General features: G+C 45.3%; 1 protein-coding gene across 1 annotated transcript in view; it reads right to left on the reverse strand.

Moving 5' to 3' along the window:
• LOC120027643 (rab effector MyRIP-like) overlaps positions 1 to 17307 on the reverse strand; it is a 136045-nt gene that overhangs the window by 26456 nt on the left and 92282 nt on the right. Inside the window, exon 3 of the mRNA XM_038972640.1 lies at positions 2937 to 3073. Coding sequence (XP_038828568.1) covers positions 2937 to 3073 — 137 coding nt within the window. The remainder of the gene's footprint in view (positions 1 to 2936; positions 3074 to 17307) is intronic.

Raw genomic sequence — 17307 nt, forward strand, 5'->3', positions numbered from 1 at the left:
ATACGAGGAGGAGGAGGGAGAGCACACTCAGAATGGTGAGGAGGACATTCTCAGGAACAACACACATGGCCGCACAAATGAGAGTCACAAACACGCACGCGTCGGTGTGATGCCGTGGTGCGTGTTTGTGACTCTCATGCAGTATAATCTGTTCAGCTCATCTGAAATGGCTAGCAGCTAATCCTATTTTGTCCCCGTGTGACATAAGAGTGGCAGTGAGAGGAGGAGAAAGGGAAGGGGAGGATAGGGGATCAGATGGGGACAGCTGGGAAGACGGATTGGGACAGGAGGGCCTTCTGGACTGTACAGGGACACACAGACAGTGGAACTGATTGGACCAACAGCCACCAGTCAGGTGGGCAAAGAGTCACCAGTCAACACAACAGTAGTGGAGCTTTGACACTCCTAATGCTTCAAACAGTGATATACAGTACCTGTCAAAAACACCTACTCATTCAAGGGTTTTCCTTTATTTGGACTATTTTCTACATTGTAGAACAAAAGTGAAGACATCAACACTATGAAATAACACATCTGGAATCATGTAGCAACCAAAAGTGTTATATACAAAAATATATTTTATATTTGAGATTCTTCAAAGTAGCCACCCTTTGCCTTGATGACAGCTTTGAAAACACTTGGCATTCTCTCAACCAGCTGCACCTGGAATAACTTGCAACAGTTTGAAGTAGTTCTCACTTATGCTGAGTACTTGTTGGCTGCATTTACTTCACTCGCTGCAGAATGCTGTGGTAGCCATGTTGGTAAAGTGTGCCTTGAATTCTAAATAAATCACAGAGTGTCACCAGCAAAGCACCCCCACACCATCACACCTCCTCCTCCATGAGTCACGGTGGGAACCACACACGTTGAGATCATCCGTTCACCTACTCTGCGTTTCACAAAGACACGGCGGTTGGAACCAAAAATATCAAATTTGGACTCATCAGAACAAAGGACAGATTTCCACCGGTCTAATGTCCATTGCTCGTGTGTCTTGGCCCAAGCAAGTCTCTTCTTCTTATTGGTGTCCTTTAGTAGTGCTTTCTTTGCAGCAATTCGACCACGAAGGCCTGAGAACTCTTAAACTCTGAGAAGCATTTATTTGGGCTGTAATTTCTGAGGCTGGTAGCTCTAATGAACTTATCCTTTGCAGCAGAGGTAACTCTGGGTCTTCCTTTCCTGTGGCGGTCCTCATGAGAGCCAGTTTCATCCTAGCGCTTGCTTGCTTTTGCGACAGCACTTATTTGAGCTGTTCTTGCCATAATATGGACTTGCTCTTTTACCAAATAGGGCTATCTTCTGTATACCAACACAACTGATTGGCTCAAAAGAATTAAGGAAAGAAATTCCAAAATATCTTTTAACAAGGCACACCTGTTAATTGAAATGTATTCCAGGTGACTGCCTCATGAAGCTGGTTGAGAGAATGCCAAGAGTGTGCAAAGCTGTCCTCAAGACAAAGGGTGGCTACTTTGAAGAATCTCAAATTTCAAATATATTTTGATTTTTTTAACACCTTTTACATGATTCCATATCGGTTATGTCATAGTTTAGAAAAGAGTAAATGTAGAAAACAGTCAAAATAAAAACCCTTGAATGAGTAGGTGTGTCCAAACTTTTGACAGGTACTATAACTGCTATGACTAGCAGCTGCTCCGGTAGGCTGGGGAAGAAAATACAGTGGCCCTATTCCTGCCATGACGAGCACTATTAGCACTGCCACTAATAGTAGGCTTAATGGCCATGTTGGACACTTTTGACAACGCCAGCCTGTTCCACATCAGCATTGGAAGTCAGGGAGGTGTACCCCGCTGTTCAATCACCTCATCCCTTTAAAGGGTCAATCTGGCATTTGAAAATACATTTTTATAGAGAGCTATTAATTATTGACGTTATATAACTTTTTTTAAACCCCATCGCACCGCTGTTGTTGTTTTGAATTCAAGATTGCCCCTTTAACCCGCTGTGCTATACCACGGTAATATCCCCTAACCCTATACACTCCAACCGACCAGGCAGATGAGGGTAGGGGGAAACAATGGCATCTGGATTATGAGAGGATGAGGCCAGATAAAAACGTGTCTCCACTGTTCCCACAGCAGGAACTAATCATTCAGAGGCCAAAGTGGCCCAGACCACTCAGGGGATTGAACGACCCAGCAGAGCAGCTGCCGCCCCATCACCACCACCCCACCCAGGCCTGGCAGCATGACCACTCTCTTCTCTCCCCCATTAGGCTTACTGAGCAGCAGCCTTAACGCTAGCTGTCTGCTAATATTACACAAGGATTACCCCTCTCAAACCTCAGGGATTAGTACCAGCTACTGTGTCCAGGAGGCTGGCCGGTGGTGGATGATGAGTGTGTTTGGGTATGAAAGAGAGATGACGTATGTGGGGGAAGGGGGGGTGAGGGAGTGAGGGAGTGAGTGTGTGGGTAGAAAAAGAGATAATGTGTCCATACGAAAGAGAGATAATGTGTGTGTGTGTGTGTGTGTGTGTGTGTGTGAGACAGTCGGTGTTAGGGCGAAAGCGGGGCTGTGTATATCCGATGGCCATTGGTTCTGTTCCTCGTGACTGTGGTTCTCTCTACTGTATGTGCGCGAGTGGAAATGTGACGCGAGACCTTTTGCCCCCTGTAGTTGAGTTAATGACTGAGAGCTGTTAATGCGCATTAACCGACATAGCACACATAATGGGCCAGGCAGTAGTATAGACAGGGACCATAGAAGCCCAGAGAGATATTTGGTCATTAAATTAAGCTGGACCAAGGCACTCTTCATATAATTAAAATACTTTTTGGGGGTGGAATGTTCAATAGATATTTTAAACTCCAGAGATATGACACTGTTATGCACAGGAAGACAGAGAGAGGGAGAGAGTTTGCTCTGGACTGACGCAGTCATGAAAGGCCACGAGGAGGCTTTTACATGTACCTGGTAGATCCAAAATGCCTCCTCTCTCCACTATGTGATTCCTGTAGAGCGTCTTCAGAACCTTGGCACTGCCGAACCTCTTGAAGCGGCTCTTCACGTTGTTATAGTACCATTCTAGAGACCGGGTCCGCAATATCCTGGAGAGGAGAAGAAAGAGAGAGAGAGGAGAGAGAGCGAAAGAAGGGAGAGAGAGAAGGGAGATAGAAGGGAGAGAGTGAAAGAGATGAGAGAGAGAGAAGGGGGAGAGAAGGGAGAGAGAGTGAAAGAGATGAGAGAGAGTGAGAAGGGAGAGAGCGCGAAAGAGAGCAAGAGAGAGAAGGGAGAGAGAGCAAGAAGGGAGAGAGAGAAGGGAGAGAGAGTCAGTGAAATTAAACATGGCACAGTAAAGAGGACGGAGAAAAAGCATAAAGGATCCAAGGAAAATTTCTAATCACGGCCGAGTCATACTTTGGCACAGCGTCAACAAAGTCACGTGAAAACTCTGTTTAATTTGATGTCTCTGATTACTGTGGCAGAGCGATAACTACCGTTTATCTCTTGCAGACAACACTCTGGGAAACAAACTCTTTCCCTTGTGAACAGAAGTCCGTGAGAGAAAGCTGGCTTCGGTCCATGGGCTGCATCTCAAATGGCACCCTTTTCCCCTACTTACATTACAACGAGCCCGTCCTCCTATAGCTCCTCCCACCAGCCTCCTCTGAAACCTATAGGGCTCTGGTCAAAAGAAGTGCGCTATATAGAGCAGAGGATGCCATTTGAGATGCAGCCCATGGTGTTATGCCACCACGACTGGCGTTGTATTTACTGAGCCGTGTAAGCAGTCAAGCAGTCAACAGCCCCTCTCCAGCACTTCTATGCGAATAATTGCCTTGTTAATCCGTTGATCCAATGCCATGAGGGTACTGTGTGTATACAGGGCATTCGGAAAGTATTCAGACCCCTTGACTTTTTCCACATTTTGTTTCGTTACAGCCTTAGTCTAAAATGGATTCAATAAAATGTTTATAAATTTGCCCCAAAAATCTAAAAACCCGTTTTTGCTTTGTCATTATGGGGTATTGTTTGTAGATTGATGAATGAAAAAAACGATTTAATCAATATTAGCATAAGGCTGTAACGTAACAAAATGTAGGAAAAGTCAAGGGGTCTGAAAATGTTCGAATGCACTGTATGTGTTGTGTATTGACTGTGTGTGAATGTGTATTGTGTGTGTGTGTGTGTGTATTGTGTGAGTACGCATTACATTTTTTATTTCAGTAGGCAAGTCAGTTAAGAACAAATTTTTATTTACAATGACGGCCTACCTCGGCCAAACCCTTCCCTAACCCGGCCAATTGTGCGCCGCCCTATGGGACTCTATGGGACTCCCAATCACGGTCGGTTGTGATACAGCCCGGGATCGAACCAGTGTCTGTAGTGTCTCAGTGTCTCTAGCACTGAGATGCGGTGCCTTAGACCGCTGCACCATTCGGGAGCACGTACGTGCATTTTGTGTGTGTGTGATTGGATGCCCCATCCTTTTCCCCATGGCTTGGTGTGGATCTGGAGCCGGTGTGTGTTTGAAGGGGCGCTAGCTGCTCATACTGACCCGACTGCTGTGGTCTGTGTGTTATGTAAGCAGTAATTTATGTTGGAGTGTGTTCTGGTTTACGAAACATGAGGGAAGCGCTCGCCTTGCGCCAGTGTTGCATCGGATTGCGTGAATCTCTGCCAACTTCGTGTTTAATCTCTCCCAAACCGCCGCCCGCCCTATTTCTTTCACACCGTGGAAAAACCCTTGTCACAAACTGTTCACGAAATGACGGACAAAACGTACTCACACGTGCGCACACACACTCTACATACACTGAGTGCTGTGCCTAATCTGTTTTTTTCATTTTATATCGGGATGGTTTCTGCCTAGAAAAGTTTTGGATGGGCTGTTTTTTCATGTCGCCTATGTCCAAGTCCCCCCCCCCCAAAAAAAATGATAATAATAATCATATAAAATAATTTTTGGGATGGAAGAACTTTTTTAGTGTAAACGTAAACCAGCTATGCAGTCTATACTGTAGATAAGCATAAGCCATGGCAAAATGTGTAGAATCGCAGGAAATGTGCTTTAAAACAGCTACAGTGTGTCGTTGCGGCTAACAGGAAATGTTTGGTCAGTGACCGCACCATAGGCCACGCCCATCGCCTGAGGCCCATTTTGATCCAGAAGAAAACCTGTATATAGGTTATATATATATAATTATTTCCCTCACTGCCCTGATGGAAGTGAGTCAGAGTGTGTGTGTGTGTGTGTGCCAGACATCAGTGTGTGTGTGTGTGTGTGTGTGCTAGGCAGCAGTGTGTGTCCCTATGCCAGCATGAGACAAACCAGATACATACAGTATATACTCTGCTAATAGAGGAATCATGAGTGCCTTTGAAGGTCCTTGGGTTTTGTCGGGTCTCATCCCTCCCTCCCTCCCTCAATCCCTCCATCCCACCCTCCCGCTGTTCTCTGTGGACTTATTATCCTCCTCTCCCTCTACCAGCTGGCCCGCCAAACGCGCCCGGCCTCCTTAATTCACGCCCGGGGTAACCCAGGTTCCAGTAATGGCCGCCGGGAGCAAGCGAGAGCAGAGTGCCCGACTGAAAAGGCCCGGCTGGATTTTATCTCTGGCTACTTGCTTCTCACTGCCGCCGCACAGCCAAACAGGAAATAAATGAACTCAGACGAGCAACTGAAGAGAAAGAGGGGAGAAATACTCATCTGTGCGATAAGGCTTAAAGTGACACGGAAGTTGAACTGAGGGTACGAAACACATGAGTGCACAAAATATTAAGGACACCTGATTTCTCCATGAGACAGACTGACCAGGTGAATCCAGGTGAAAGCTAAGATCCCTTATTGAGGTCACTTGTTAAATCCACTTCAAAATCAGTGTAGATGAAGGGGAGGAGACAGGTTAAAGAAGGATTTTTAAGCCTTGAGACATCCACTACATGACCAAAAGTATGTGGACACCTGCTCGACGAACATCTCATTCCAAAATCATGAGCATTAATATGGAGTTGGTCCCCCCTTTGCTGCCAGCCTCCACTCTTCTGGGAATGTTTTCCACTAGATGTTGGAACATTGCTGCAGGGACTTGCTTCCATGCAGCCACAAGAGCATTAGTGAGGTCAGGCACTGATGTTGGGTGATTCGGCCTGGCTCGCAGTCGGCATTCATCCCAAAGGTGTTCGATGGGTTTGAGGTCAGGGCTCTGCGCAGGCCAGTCAAGTTCTTCCACACCGATCTCGACAAACCATTTCTGTATGAACCTCGCTTTGTGCATGGGGGCATTGTCATGCTGAAACAGGAAAGGGCCTTCCCCAAACCGTTGTCACAAAGTTGGAAGCACAGAATCATCTAGAATGTAATTGTATGCTGTAGCGTTAGGATTTCCCTTCACTGGAACTAAGGGGCACTAAGAAACATGAGAAACAGCCCCAGACCATTATTCCTCTTCCACCTAACCTTTACAGTCGGCACTATGCATTGAGCAGCAACGGGTATGGCTGAAATAGGCGACTCCACTAATTTGAAGGGGTGTCCACATACTTTTGTATACAGTACATTCGGGAAAGTATTCAGTATTTTTTACATTACAGCCTTATTCTAAAATGGATTATAAATAAAATATTTTCCTCATCAATCTACACACAATACCCCATAATGACAAAGCGAAAACATGTTTTTAGACATTTCTGCAAATGTATAATTTTTTGTTTTGTTTAAATAAATAACCTGCATAAGTATTCAGACCTTTTGCTATGAGACTCGATATTGAGCTCCTGTTTTGCATCCTGTTTCCATTGATCATCCTTGAGATGTTTCTACAACTTGATTGGAGGCCACCTGTGGTAAATTCAATTGATTGGACATGATTTGGAAAGGCACACACCTGTCTATATAAGGTTCCACAGTTGACAGTGCATGTCAGTGCAAAAACCAAGCCATGAGGTCGAAGGAATTGTCCGTAGAGCTCCAAGACAGGATTGTGTCGAAGCACAGATCTGGGGAAGGGTACCAGAGGATCTGCAGAGAAGAATGGGAGAAATTCCCCAAATACAGGTGTGCCAAGCTTGTAGCATCATACCCAAGAAGACTAGAGGCTGTAATCGCTGCCAAAGGTGCTGAGTAAAGGGTCTGAATACTTCAGTTCTTTATTTTTAATACATTTGCAAAACATTTTCTTTCACTTTGTCATTATGGGGTATTGTATGTACATTGATGAGGGGGGGGAAACCCAATTTAATACATTTTTCATAAGGCTGTAACATAACAACATGTGGGAAAATTCAAGGGGTCTGAATACTTTCCGAATACACCGTAGAGTGTAGATTGTGTTTGTGTGCCATTCAGAGGGTGAATGGGCAAGAAAATATTTAAGTGCCTTTGAACAGTGTATGGTAGTATTTGCCGGGCGGACCGGTTTGTGTCAGGAAATGTAACGCTGCTGGGTTTTTCACACTCAACAGTTTCCCATGTGTATCAAGAATGGTCCACCACCCAAAGGACATCCAGCCCACTTGATACAACTGTATGAAGGATTTCAGTTCTGCGTCAGTGGGCTCAACTAGCAGCCCTCCACTCCCTGCGCCTGTCATTCAAGACGAGTAGTGAAACAGATGGGGGAGAATGAACAGTTCAGGTTCGGCATGTGAGCCATCTCTCCTCCTCCCTTACAGGCTACTCAAGTGTTAGGCTACACACTACACTAACCCTCTCAAATTTAGTCAAATCATGTCACTACACTAACCCTCTCAAATTTAGTCAAATTAAGTCAGTACACAAACCTTCCCAAATTAAGTTGGCTCTACTGTTCTCATGTATTTTCAGAGAGTGTTGTGATTTATGAAACATGACATTCTGTCTCGTGGGTTTATCCGATATGAGGAAGTCAGAAGTCAGAATTTCAGAGAGTGAAGTGGATAAGGGAAGGAGGTTTCGGTCGGCACCCTACTGCTGCAGCACAGTTACTTTGTGCGAATCCATATTCCGTAATGAGGTTAGGAGAATACAAACGTTCCAGGCTCACATGAATAAGGGAGCGGGATTCTTCGGGAGTGTCTCTCTCTCCCCAACCCACAGCACCCTGCCTTGGAGCTTGGGAGGGAACAAGCTTTCCTCCCCCTTCTTTGCTCTCTCTCTCTCTCTCCTCCGATCAATTTGCACATCTAAATGCGATCTAAATAAAATATGTTTGTGAAAGGAAAAACGTGTAGGGAAAAAAAAGCCTCTGATGCTTTTCCAAGCACCCCACTTCCCCTGGCAAAAGGAACTATTACCATAACTGACTTGTAATGAATCCCAGTGGTTTCTGTCGAGCAGGGAGAGGGAAGTCGAGGGGTGGGTAAAAGTGGCGCCTCTCTTTTCTCTGCTCTGAACCCCGAACAGAAGATCTCTCTATTTAATGAAACAAAATGAGATGTGGTGGTGAAGTGAAGCAGCTCTGTGCTTCCTGATTCGTTTGGGGTTTTAACGTTTGAGGAGGAGATCATCTCGTGATTTTTACATCTTTAATGAGTCTGCTGTGAAATGTTTGAAGGGTTGGAGTGTTCGTGGGATCTGACCATTTCATTCCATGGAGAGGTTCACGGTTCAAGTTATGTGTTAAAGAAAGAGCAAGAAAAAAAATTATCTATCAACTCAGCAAAAAGAAGAAACTGCCCTTTTTCAGGACTCTCGTCTTTCAAAGATAATTCGTAAAAATCCAAATAACTTCACAGATCTTCATTGTAAAGGGTTTAAACACTGTTTCCCATGCTTGTTCAATGAACCATAAACAACTAATGAACATCCACCTGTAGAACGGTCGTTAAGACACTAACAGCTTACAGACGGTAGGCAATTAAGGTCACAGTTATGAAAACTTAGGACACTAAAGAGGCCTTTCTACTGCCTCTGAAAAACACCAAAATAAAGATGCCCAGGGTCCCTGCTCATCTGTGTGAACGTGCCTTAGGCATGCTGCAAGATGGCATGAGGACTGCAGATGTGGCCAGGGCAATAAATTGCAATGTCCATACTGTGAGACGCCTAAGATAGCGCTACAGGGAGACAGGACGGACAGCTGATCATCCTCGCAGTGGCAGACCACGTGTAACAACACCTGCACAGGACAGGTACAGGACGGCAACAACAACTGCCCGAGTTACACCAGGAATACACAATCCCTCCATCAGTGCTCAGACTGTCCGCAATAGGCTGAGAGAGGCTGGACTGAGGGCCTCACCAGACATCACCGGCAAAAACGTTGCCTATGGGCACAAACCCACCGTCGCTGGACCAGACACGACTGGCAAAAAGTGCTCTTCACTGACGAGTCGCGGTTTTGTCTCACCAGGGGTGATGGTCGGATTTGCATTTATCATTGAAGGAATGAGCGTTACACCGAGGCCTGTACTCTGGAATGGGATGGAGGTGGAGGGTCCGTCATAGTCTGGGGCGGTGTGTCACAGCATCATCGGACTGAGCTTGTTGTCATTGCAGGCAATCTTAACGCTGTGCGTTACAGGGAAGACATACTCCTCCCTCATGTGGTATCCTTCCTGCAGGCTCATCCTGACATGACCCTCCAACATGACAATGGCATCAGCCATACTGCTCGTTCTGTGCGTGATTTCCTGCAAGACAGGAATGTCAGTGTTCTGCCATGGCCAGCGAAGAGCCCGGATCTCAATCCCATTGAGCACGTCTGGGACTTATTGGATCGGAGGGTGAGGGCTAGGGCCATTCCCCCAGAAATGTCCGGGTAATTGCAGGTGCCTTGGTGGAAGAGCGGGGTAACATCTCACAGCAAGAACTGGCAAATCTGGTGCAGTCCATGAGAAGGAGACACACTGCAGTACTTAATGCAGCCACTGGCCACACCAGATACTGCCTGTTGCTTTTGATTTTGACCCCCCCACCCTTTGTTCAGGGACACATTATTTCATTTCTGTTAGTCACATGTCTGTGGAACTTGTTCAATTTATGTCTCAGTTGTTGAATCTTATGTTCATACAAATATTTTGAGTTGATAAAAAAAAGTTAGCTTTTTGTGTGGGAACCACCCTTCATCTTTCAAACAAAGATTACAGAAAACTTTACAAGAAATGTTACACAGAGATCTAAACGTTTGGGTGGAAATGGAATTCAATAAAACCAATTCCATTTACAACCACACTAACCTACAATTGAGCAGACATATGGTTACTGTGATTGGAATCATAACCGGGCGGTTATGAGCGCGGCACAACAGAAAAAGGTCAAAACCCGTCACCATCAGACTATTGCTTTCACAAACAAAAATAAGTCCTGCAAATGTCTGAATCATGTAAAGCCTTATGTAATATCGTTTGGCTCTAAACCAACACATCAGGAGGTCCGGTCGGAAGATGGGAGAAGTATTTAAAAGCCATTTCTTTATTTTTACTGTGTGTGTGTGTGTTTGTGTTAAGAGACATAGACAAGCAGTATGAGCCACTCCCTGTCTGAATGGAAACCACACAGACACTGACAGACGATCGACAGCTCAACCTCACCCCGAATAAAGGAATGCATGCTAAGTCATCACAAGCAGTGGCATGGCCTATTTTAAAGGCCATCACATTTAGGCCATCCTTAGATGCAATCTAAGACGTTTCAAGTGTTATTCTGCCCCTCGATGTAAATAAAGCATGGTGAAGAGGCAGACTGGAACAGCACTGAGCCCCTCTAGCAGCTGAACTCTGACCTATGTGTGTGTGTGTCTGTATACATGAGCACGCATGCGCGCACACACACACACCCACCCACCCACACACCCCCTGGCCAGTTTAGAGGGTCCAGGGTGTTCCGTCTTGCTAACTTAACTCACTTGTGACTTAAAAGTCTAAATATAGGAGCAGCACATCCTCACTTCTGCTCAGGCACCGCTAGGCAATTCTCTCGCCCAAATGTTCATCTTCTCTCTCTCCTTCCTTCCCCTAGACCCCCTAGCACTGCAAATGGCCATGGCAGCAGCTGAGAGAGCCCAGGGTCCGCACCCCAAATGGCACCCGGTTCCCTACATAGTGCACTACTTTTCCCCACCTGGGCCCATAGGGCTCTCGCCAAAAGTAGTGCCCTATGTTGGGAATAGGGTGCTATTTGGGATGCAGCACAGGACAGACTGTTCATATTGGGCCCAATCCGAACTTTAGATCAAGACACTTAAAATGAAATGAGAGAGTTCTGAGATAAAGAAGAGAAGGGGGGGGTTAATATGAATGGGATTATAGAAGACCAAAAACCTCCTTCCAAAGTACCTATCACAACTGGTCTGGGAGAGGCTGGACAGTGTATGGGATTGTGAGAGAGGTGTCTGTATTTAGGGTGTGTGTACGTTTACATGCCTGTGTGTGTGTGTGTGTGCGTAGCTAGCATCCGAATGAAGCAAGCGGCGCAGAACGGAGACAAAATTGTGAAAGGAAGATGTACGGCAGCAACATTCTCCGTTGCCTCGTCCCATTTGTTCAGCACGCGGCCAACCGGAGTGTGTGGCTAATGGTAGCCGCGAGCTACGCTAGCCTTGTTTAGAGCTATGACATCTAATGAGGCGAGCACAGCAGAAGCTGGAAGAGACAGGGGGGGGTGAGGGTGTAAACAAATGAATGGCCACTCCTAACACATTACAGAAGAGATAGCACGGACACGCTGTTAATACAGCAGACTAGTCCAATTCCAATCATGTGGTGAGGTCCCTGGGCGGCCGGTTTGACTTGACGGTGGTCCCTGGGCAAGGCAAGGTTGAAGAACCCTGCATAACCGTCTCGGACCTCGCATTGAACCTGTAGAGCAATGTCACTCAAGCGGTGGAAATCTATTCTGCCCAACCAAGCAAAAGAGCAGTAACTGTTATTGACATTTTATACATGCTTCATCACGTGGGCAAATACCCTGCCTCAATTGTGTCGTGTTATGGAAAAAATGGGGGGGGGGGGGGGGGGGTCATGTTTACAGTAACTGCAGAAAGTTATAGTGAAACCAAGGAAAAAGGCACTTAACTTGCCTTCACTCACGTCAGTTACTGTCTTTTACCTTGGTTTCCCTGAGCTTTGGGCTGCAGTGTCTGTTTACCTTGGTTTTATTTCATATATGGCTGTCAGTGTATCAAACTATATGACACTGAAAGCCATATATTAACACAACATTGTGTAAAAAAAAAAAAAGAATTGTCATGGAAACGTATTTCAGTGGGTGTACCAAGCAAGAAGGCAGTAACTGCCGTCTAGGGTCAAAGGTCATGTCAGAGGTCAGGGTCAATATGAATAAAAAAATGACCTCATAGTAACACCACATCTCCAATGAATCCATTTGAATTAATATATATATATTTTTTTAAGTCAGTAATTTTTCCTCAGTTTCACTCTATGAGCAGTTACTGCTCTTTTGCTTGGTAGGGCACCGTTGTTTTGTTATAAAATGGCTATCCTCTTACTGAAACCAAACACCTTAGCCGGTAAATGTAATACTGGCTGAAAATAAACGGATCTGAGATTACATAACTGCCAGGTTGAAAAGGCAAGATTCAGGATCCTCAGGAGAGAGAACCGTGACATGTGGAAATTAGATATGTTAAATTAATTATGTTATATACGGTCTCTGGGAAATGTGATAAGGACAAACCAACAACAAGCCCAATGCTTTGATGCAATGGCACCTTCTGTAGGACATACAGTGGGGGATAGCATATACTGGTACCTACCGTGTAGACACGTAATGTCCCCTTCAGAGAGGGGAAAACTGTGCATACTGAAGGTGACATTTTGGCTCCAATTGTAAGAGCCTGGTGAACACAGGGAGCTAACATGACAGCCAGAGGAGAGAAGGAGAGGGAGAAGGAGAGGGAGAGGGAGACAGAGAGAGGGAGGGAGGCAGAAAGAGACAGAGACAGAGAGACAGAGAGAGAGAGAGACAGAGACAGAGAGAGAGACAGAGAGAGAGAGAGAGAGACAGGGACAGAGGTCATGGGGATAATATCACACACCCCTGATGCATGGGACATTTGTTCCTCTTGTTTCTCCTCAGCTCTCCTGTTCTTTAAGCCTCTTTTCACCGCTGCCATAATTCCCAGTGTGTGTAATCCATGCGGACAGATGTTCAAATGGATAGAGAGAGAAAGAGAGTGAGAGAGAAAGAGTGGCCGCAGAAGCTAGCTATCTTTCACCTAAAGTTCAGTCAAGTGATCTTCCTCTGCCCTCGCTCACTCCGCGGGTAACAAACCACTTATATTTTCCCTTGGAAGGCAAGCCTTTGCCTGACAAGCCAGCCAGCTGGTCGGCCTGTCGGGCCAAAAGTGGTTTCTTACCAGAAAGGGAACATCTAGGGGATTATGCGCATCCTAGATGTGAGGCAGCCCCAGAAATGAATCAGGTGAATCATCCACTATCAGAGCATCCAAGGCTAAACTCCTTCAAACTCTGAGATCTGGCCAGATCACTTGGCAGCATCCCATCACCGTTTAGATGACTCTAAAACAGAGCAGGAGAGTCAAATCAAACAGATGTAGGAAGTGGAGCACTGCCTCCTGAAGCCCAAGGGCATGATGGGTAGCTGTCAGTGAATTTCCTGTGTGGCTTCCTGTGTCGCAGAGAGGGAATGTCCTTCAAAACAGCTGTGGGGTGTCAGGGATGCTATCTATCCCAGTTAGAAACCACCCCACTGATTTTAGAATCCTATAGTGTTTTTCTCAAGATTAATTTAGACAATGTAGAAACAAAATGGGTAAAACAGGCCAGGAGAAGAGAAAGTCAGAAAAGATGAGGCGGGGATCAAACCCACCACAATCAGGGTTGTAAATATGTCTGCATACTGCCGGTAGCGCAATGTATCAAACGGAAAAACACTTTATTTCCAGATGTTTCACACGTTCCATACACCGACAGTGTGTTAGTGTATCGATGTAATTTCTCAACAAAAATGATTATCATTGTGTTCATGTTACATGGTCAGTGCGGGATATAGAAGTGTAAATCATAAGCTATTGTACTGTGGCTCATGTCCACACACACACACACAGAAAAGCACTCAGCTGTGCTTTAAACAATCCTCTCTCGCAGCTCGCGGCTCCCTCTTAATAACAAAGCAGCTTTTTCCAGCTTCAGTCGTATTGAGCTGCTCCACCAACACACAGTGAATAGCCGTGCCCTGCAGAGACGAGTGTGTTTTCTCTGGTCCAGTCTTAGAAGACTTTAATACTCCCTCAATGGACTAGCTCACAGAGAAAGACTCCAGTGTGTGTGTGTGTGTGTGTGTGTGTGTGTGTGGATGGATTACTCATAAAAGCATATCTATAATAGGAATGAATAGAGATGTAATGTATGTATGTATGTGTGTGTGTGTGTGTGTGTGTGTGTGTGTGTGTCTTTTTCCCATCAGAATAATTCCTCGACGCTTGTCACCCTAAGCCCACATTCTCCAGTCATTTGAGTGCATTTTACATGAGGAGGCATTGCCAAAAATAGGCCCATTAGCTCAGGCATGTCACTGCAGCCCTGCCAATTAAGAAACCAACAAATGGCCGCTTCTCCCAAACAAGCACCTACTGTAGCTTCCCGAGTCCCTCGGGTTCACTTTCCTTCAAGTTATACACACAACGCAAGCCACAAGCCAAAAACACTACGGGGACAATTTCTCCCTCTCTGTCGTTCCCTGCCTCTCTTTCCACTCTCTCACTCCCTGTCTCTCTTATTTGCTCCCTCCTTCCCTCCCTCTCTCTCGGTAACTCTCTCCTCCTCCCTCTGCATGATCACAAACTATCTCCCTTGGCAGTGGAACAGATCTGGGTGCATATTAACTACATATTCTTTGGGAAATAGAATCGCAATAAAAAGGCACTGGCAACTGACCACAAAACGGAAGTCTCTGGAGTTCTGCATTATATAGCTGCAGTATATGAATAAGCAAAAAATAATATGTATATTTAAGCAGTAAGGCCAGAGGGGGTGTGGTATATGGCCAATATACCACAGCTAAGGGCTGTTCTTACACACGACGTGCCAGGACACAGCCCTTAGCCGTGGTATATTGGCCATATACCACAAAGCCCTGAGGTGCCTTATTGCAATTATAAACTGGTTACCAACACAATTAGAGCAGTAAAAATTTAATGTTTTGTAATACCCGTGGTATACTGTCTGATATACCACGGCTTTTGGACAATCAGCATTCAGGGCTCGAAGCACCCAGTTTATGATAATTGATACAACATGGACAGTGAATTCCAGCTCCAATGTTATCTGTGTGTATGTCCCAAATGTCACCTTATTTCCTATGGGCCATGGGCAAAAGTAGTGCACTAAACAGGGAACAGGGTGTAATTTGGGATGCAGCCTGTGTCAGATAGAGATATAGAGTGGACTCATTCTATTTCCTGTCTGGCTCTAACTCGTCCACAAGACAGCAGTCAGTCACAGAGACCTAACTCGTCAGTCTGCTTGGCCCATGTCCTGAGCTGTTCTGACAAGCAGCGAATGGCTGCTAGTGTGTGTGTGTGTGTGTGTGTGTGTGTATATATGATTGCGCATCTATGCCCACAGGGGCTGAGTCTGTTCTGGCATGGCCTGTATGCTCAGAGACACATCTCTGCCTGCATCCCAAATGACACCCTAATCCCAATATAGTGCACTACATTTGACCAGAGCCCATAGTGTACTATGTAGGGAATAGGGGTGTCATTTGGGATGCAAGCCTATCTGCCAGTCCATAGCCAAGCCTGGTTCATTCACTACTCACTCAGCTCAGTCAATAAACAGACTGGGAGAGACAGACGAGGATGGATCAATGACCGCACCAGCCAAGCTGTAGATACCATCCATATTTCTCTCTCTCGCTCTCTTTCTCTCTCCAAATGGAGCAGTGTTCCATATATGGTCGAATCACCATTAGGAAGTCCCGGTTGAGATTACACATGCATCCTCCCCTTCCTTGTCTCTGTAAACACAGGCCTTCTGAGAGAGAATTCACGTCTCAAAAGACATCCCGTGCATGTACGTTTATGTAGATGTTTCGTGCGCTCCCTCTCGTCGCTGATGAGCTCGCTCTCTCTCTGCCTCTCTCTCCCTCACTAGAGTCCCTGTGGCTGGCTGTCTGTGCATTCTGTCCCATCTCAGAGAGGGCCACAGGAGAGACAGATGGAGGGACAGCATCCATGCACACAAACCGAGAAAATCGCCCACTCAAATTATTTCTATAATAGGATAGGAAGATTGGCTGGGCAAACACCAGATCTGTTTGAGAGCAGGACAAGGACAACTCAGAATGAAGTTATGCAGGCACTAGGCGACCATTTGCAAACCTGACAATTACATTCCACTCCATTTCGTACGGTTGCATTCCAAGAGGCAAACATGTAGTTTAATCCTGTTATAAACCGTGACAGATTAACAAAAAAAGGATGTTTGGGAGGAGGATTGTGGTAAACTGAGATATATGGAAAATAGCTTGTGTGTGTGTTAGTCCATGAGCCAGACCTCCAAATTTTGCTGTCGTGCTCAATTGGGGTGACGATGTCTCATGGATTTTTTTTTATTTAAAAACTTTATTTAACCAGGAAAAACCCATTGAGGCACAGAGTCTTTTTTGCAAGGGAGGACTGGCCAAGAACGCAGCAGCAATCAAATGTCCCTAGAGTCTCTGTGTTACTACACTGCCTTTCATCCCTCCATCCACACATTCTCTCCATAGGGATTTTACCCTATGACAAACAATGTCAGTCACTGCTCACGTATACTCCTTAAACATATATCATTGGAAAGCTGAGGTTCTCAGATATTAGTCAGACTCATTTTCAAGAATGCTCAAGTCAACATTACTTTGACCTCTATGGTACACTTCAGAATTATCTGTATAAATTACTTTAAAAATGAAACCCTGAAACATTTTAAACTTGGTTTGACAAGTGGTTCTGAAAGGTCATGAAATTACTGTACCTTTCAAATGATACATAATTTAAAACAACTTTGAAGACACCAGGTACAACTATTTAACAAAATTGTGCCATTGACATTAGAACGCTGGAAGCTTAGCCATTGAAGTCCAAGTAATGGGGCAGCTATGTTTTTGGATTGCATCTTTGGCAATAGAGGCACTACATTTCACACGCACAGCTATAACAGGGTTATAAAAAGATTTGTAGACACAGGACCATTACAGAATACATAAACCACACAGAAGCCTTTTTCCAATATGGCTGCCAAACAACTCAATAAGATCGTATTTCATCAATTTCACATGACCATACCTGTAAGAAATATAATTGTAGTATGTCCAATAACACCTTAAAATGGTTGTGGTGATGGAGAATTCACATCCAAATTAGCCAGGTGTGCCAGATATACAGTACCAGTCAAA

This window comes from Salvelinus namaycush, chromosome 33, assembly GCF_016432855.1.
Source record: "Salvelinus namaycush isolate Seneca chromosome 33, SaNama_1.0, whole genome shotgun sequence".
Lineage (NCBI taxonomy): Eukaryota > Metazoa > Chordata > Actinopteri > Salmoniformes > Salmonidae > Salvelinus > Salvelinus namaycush.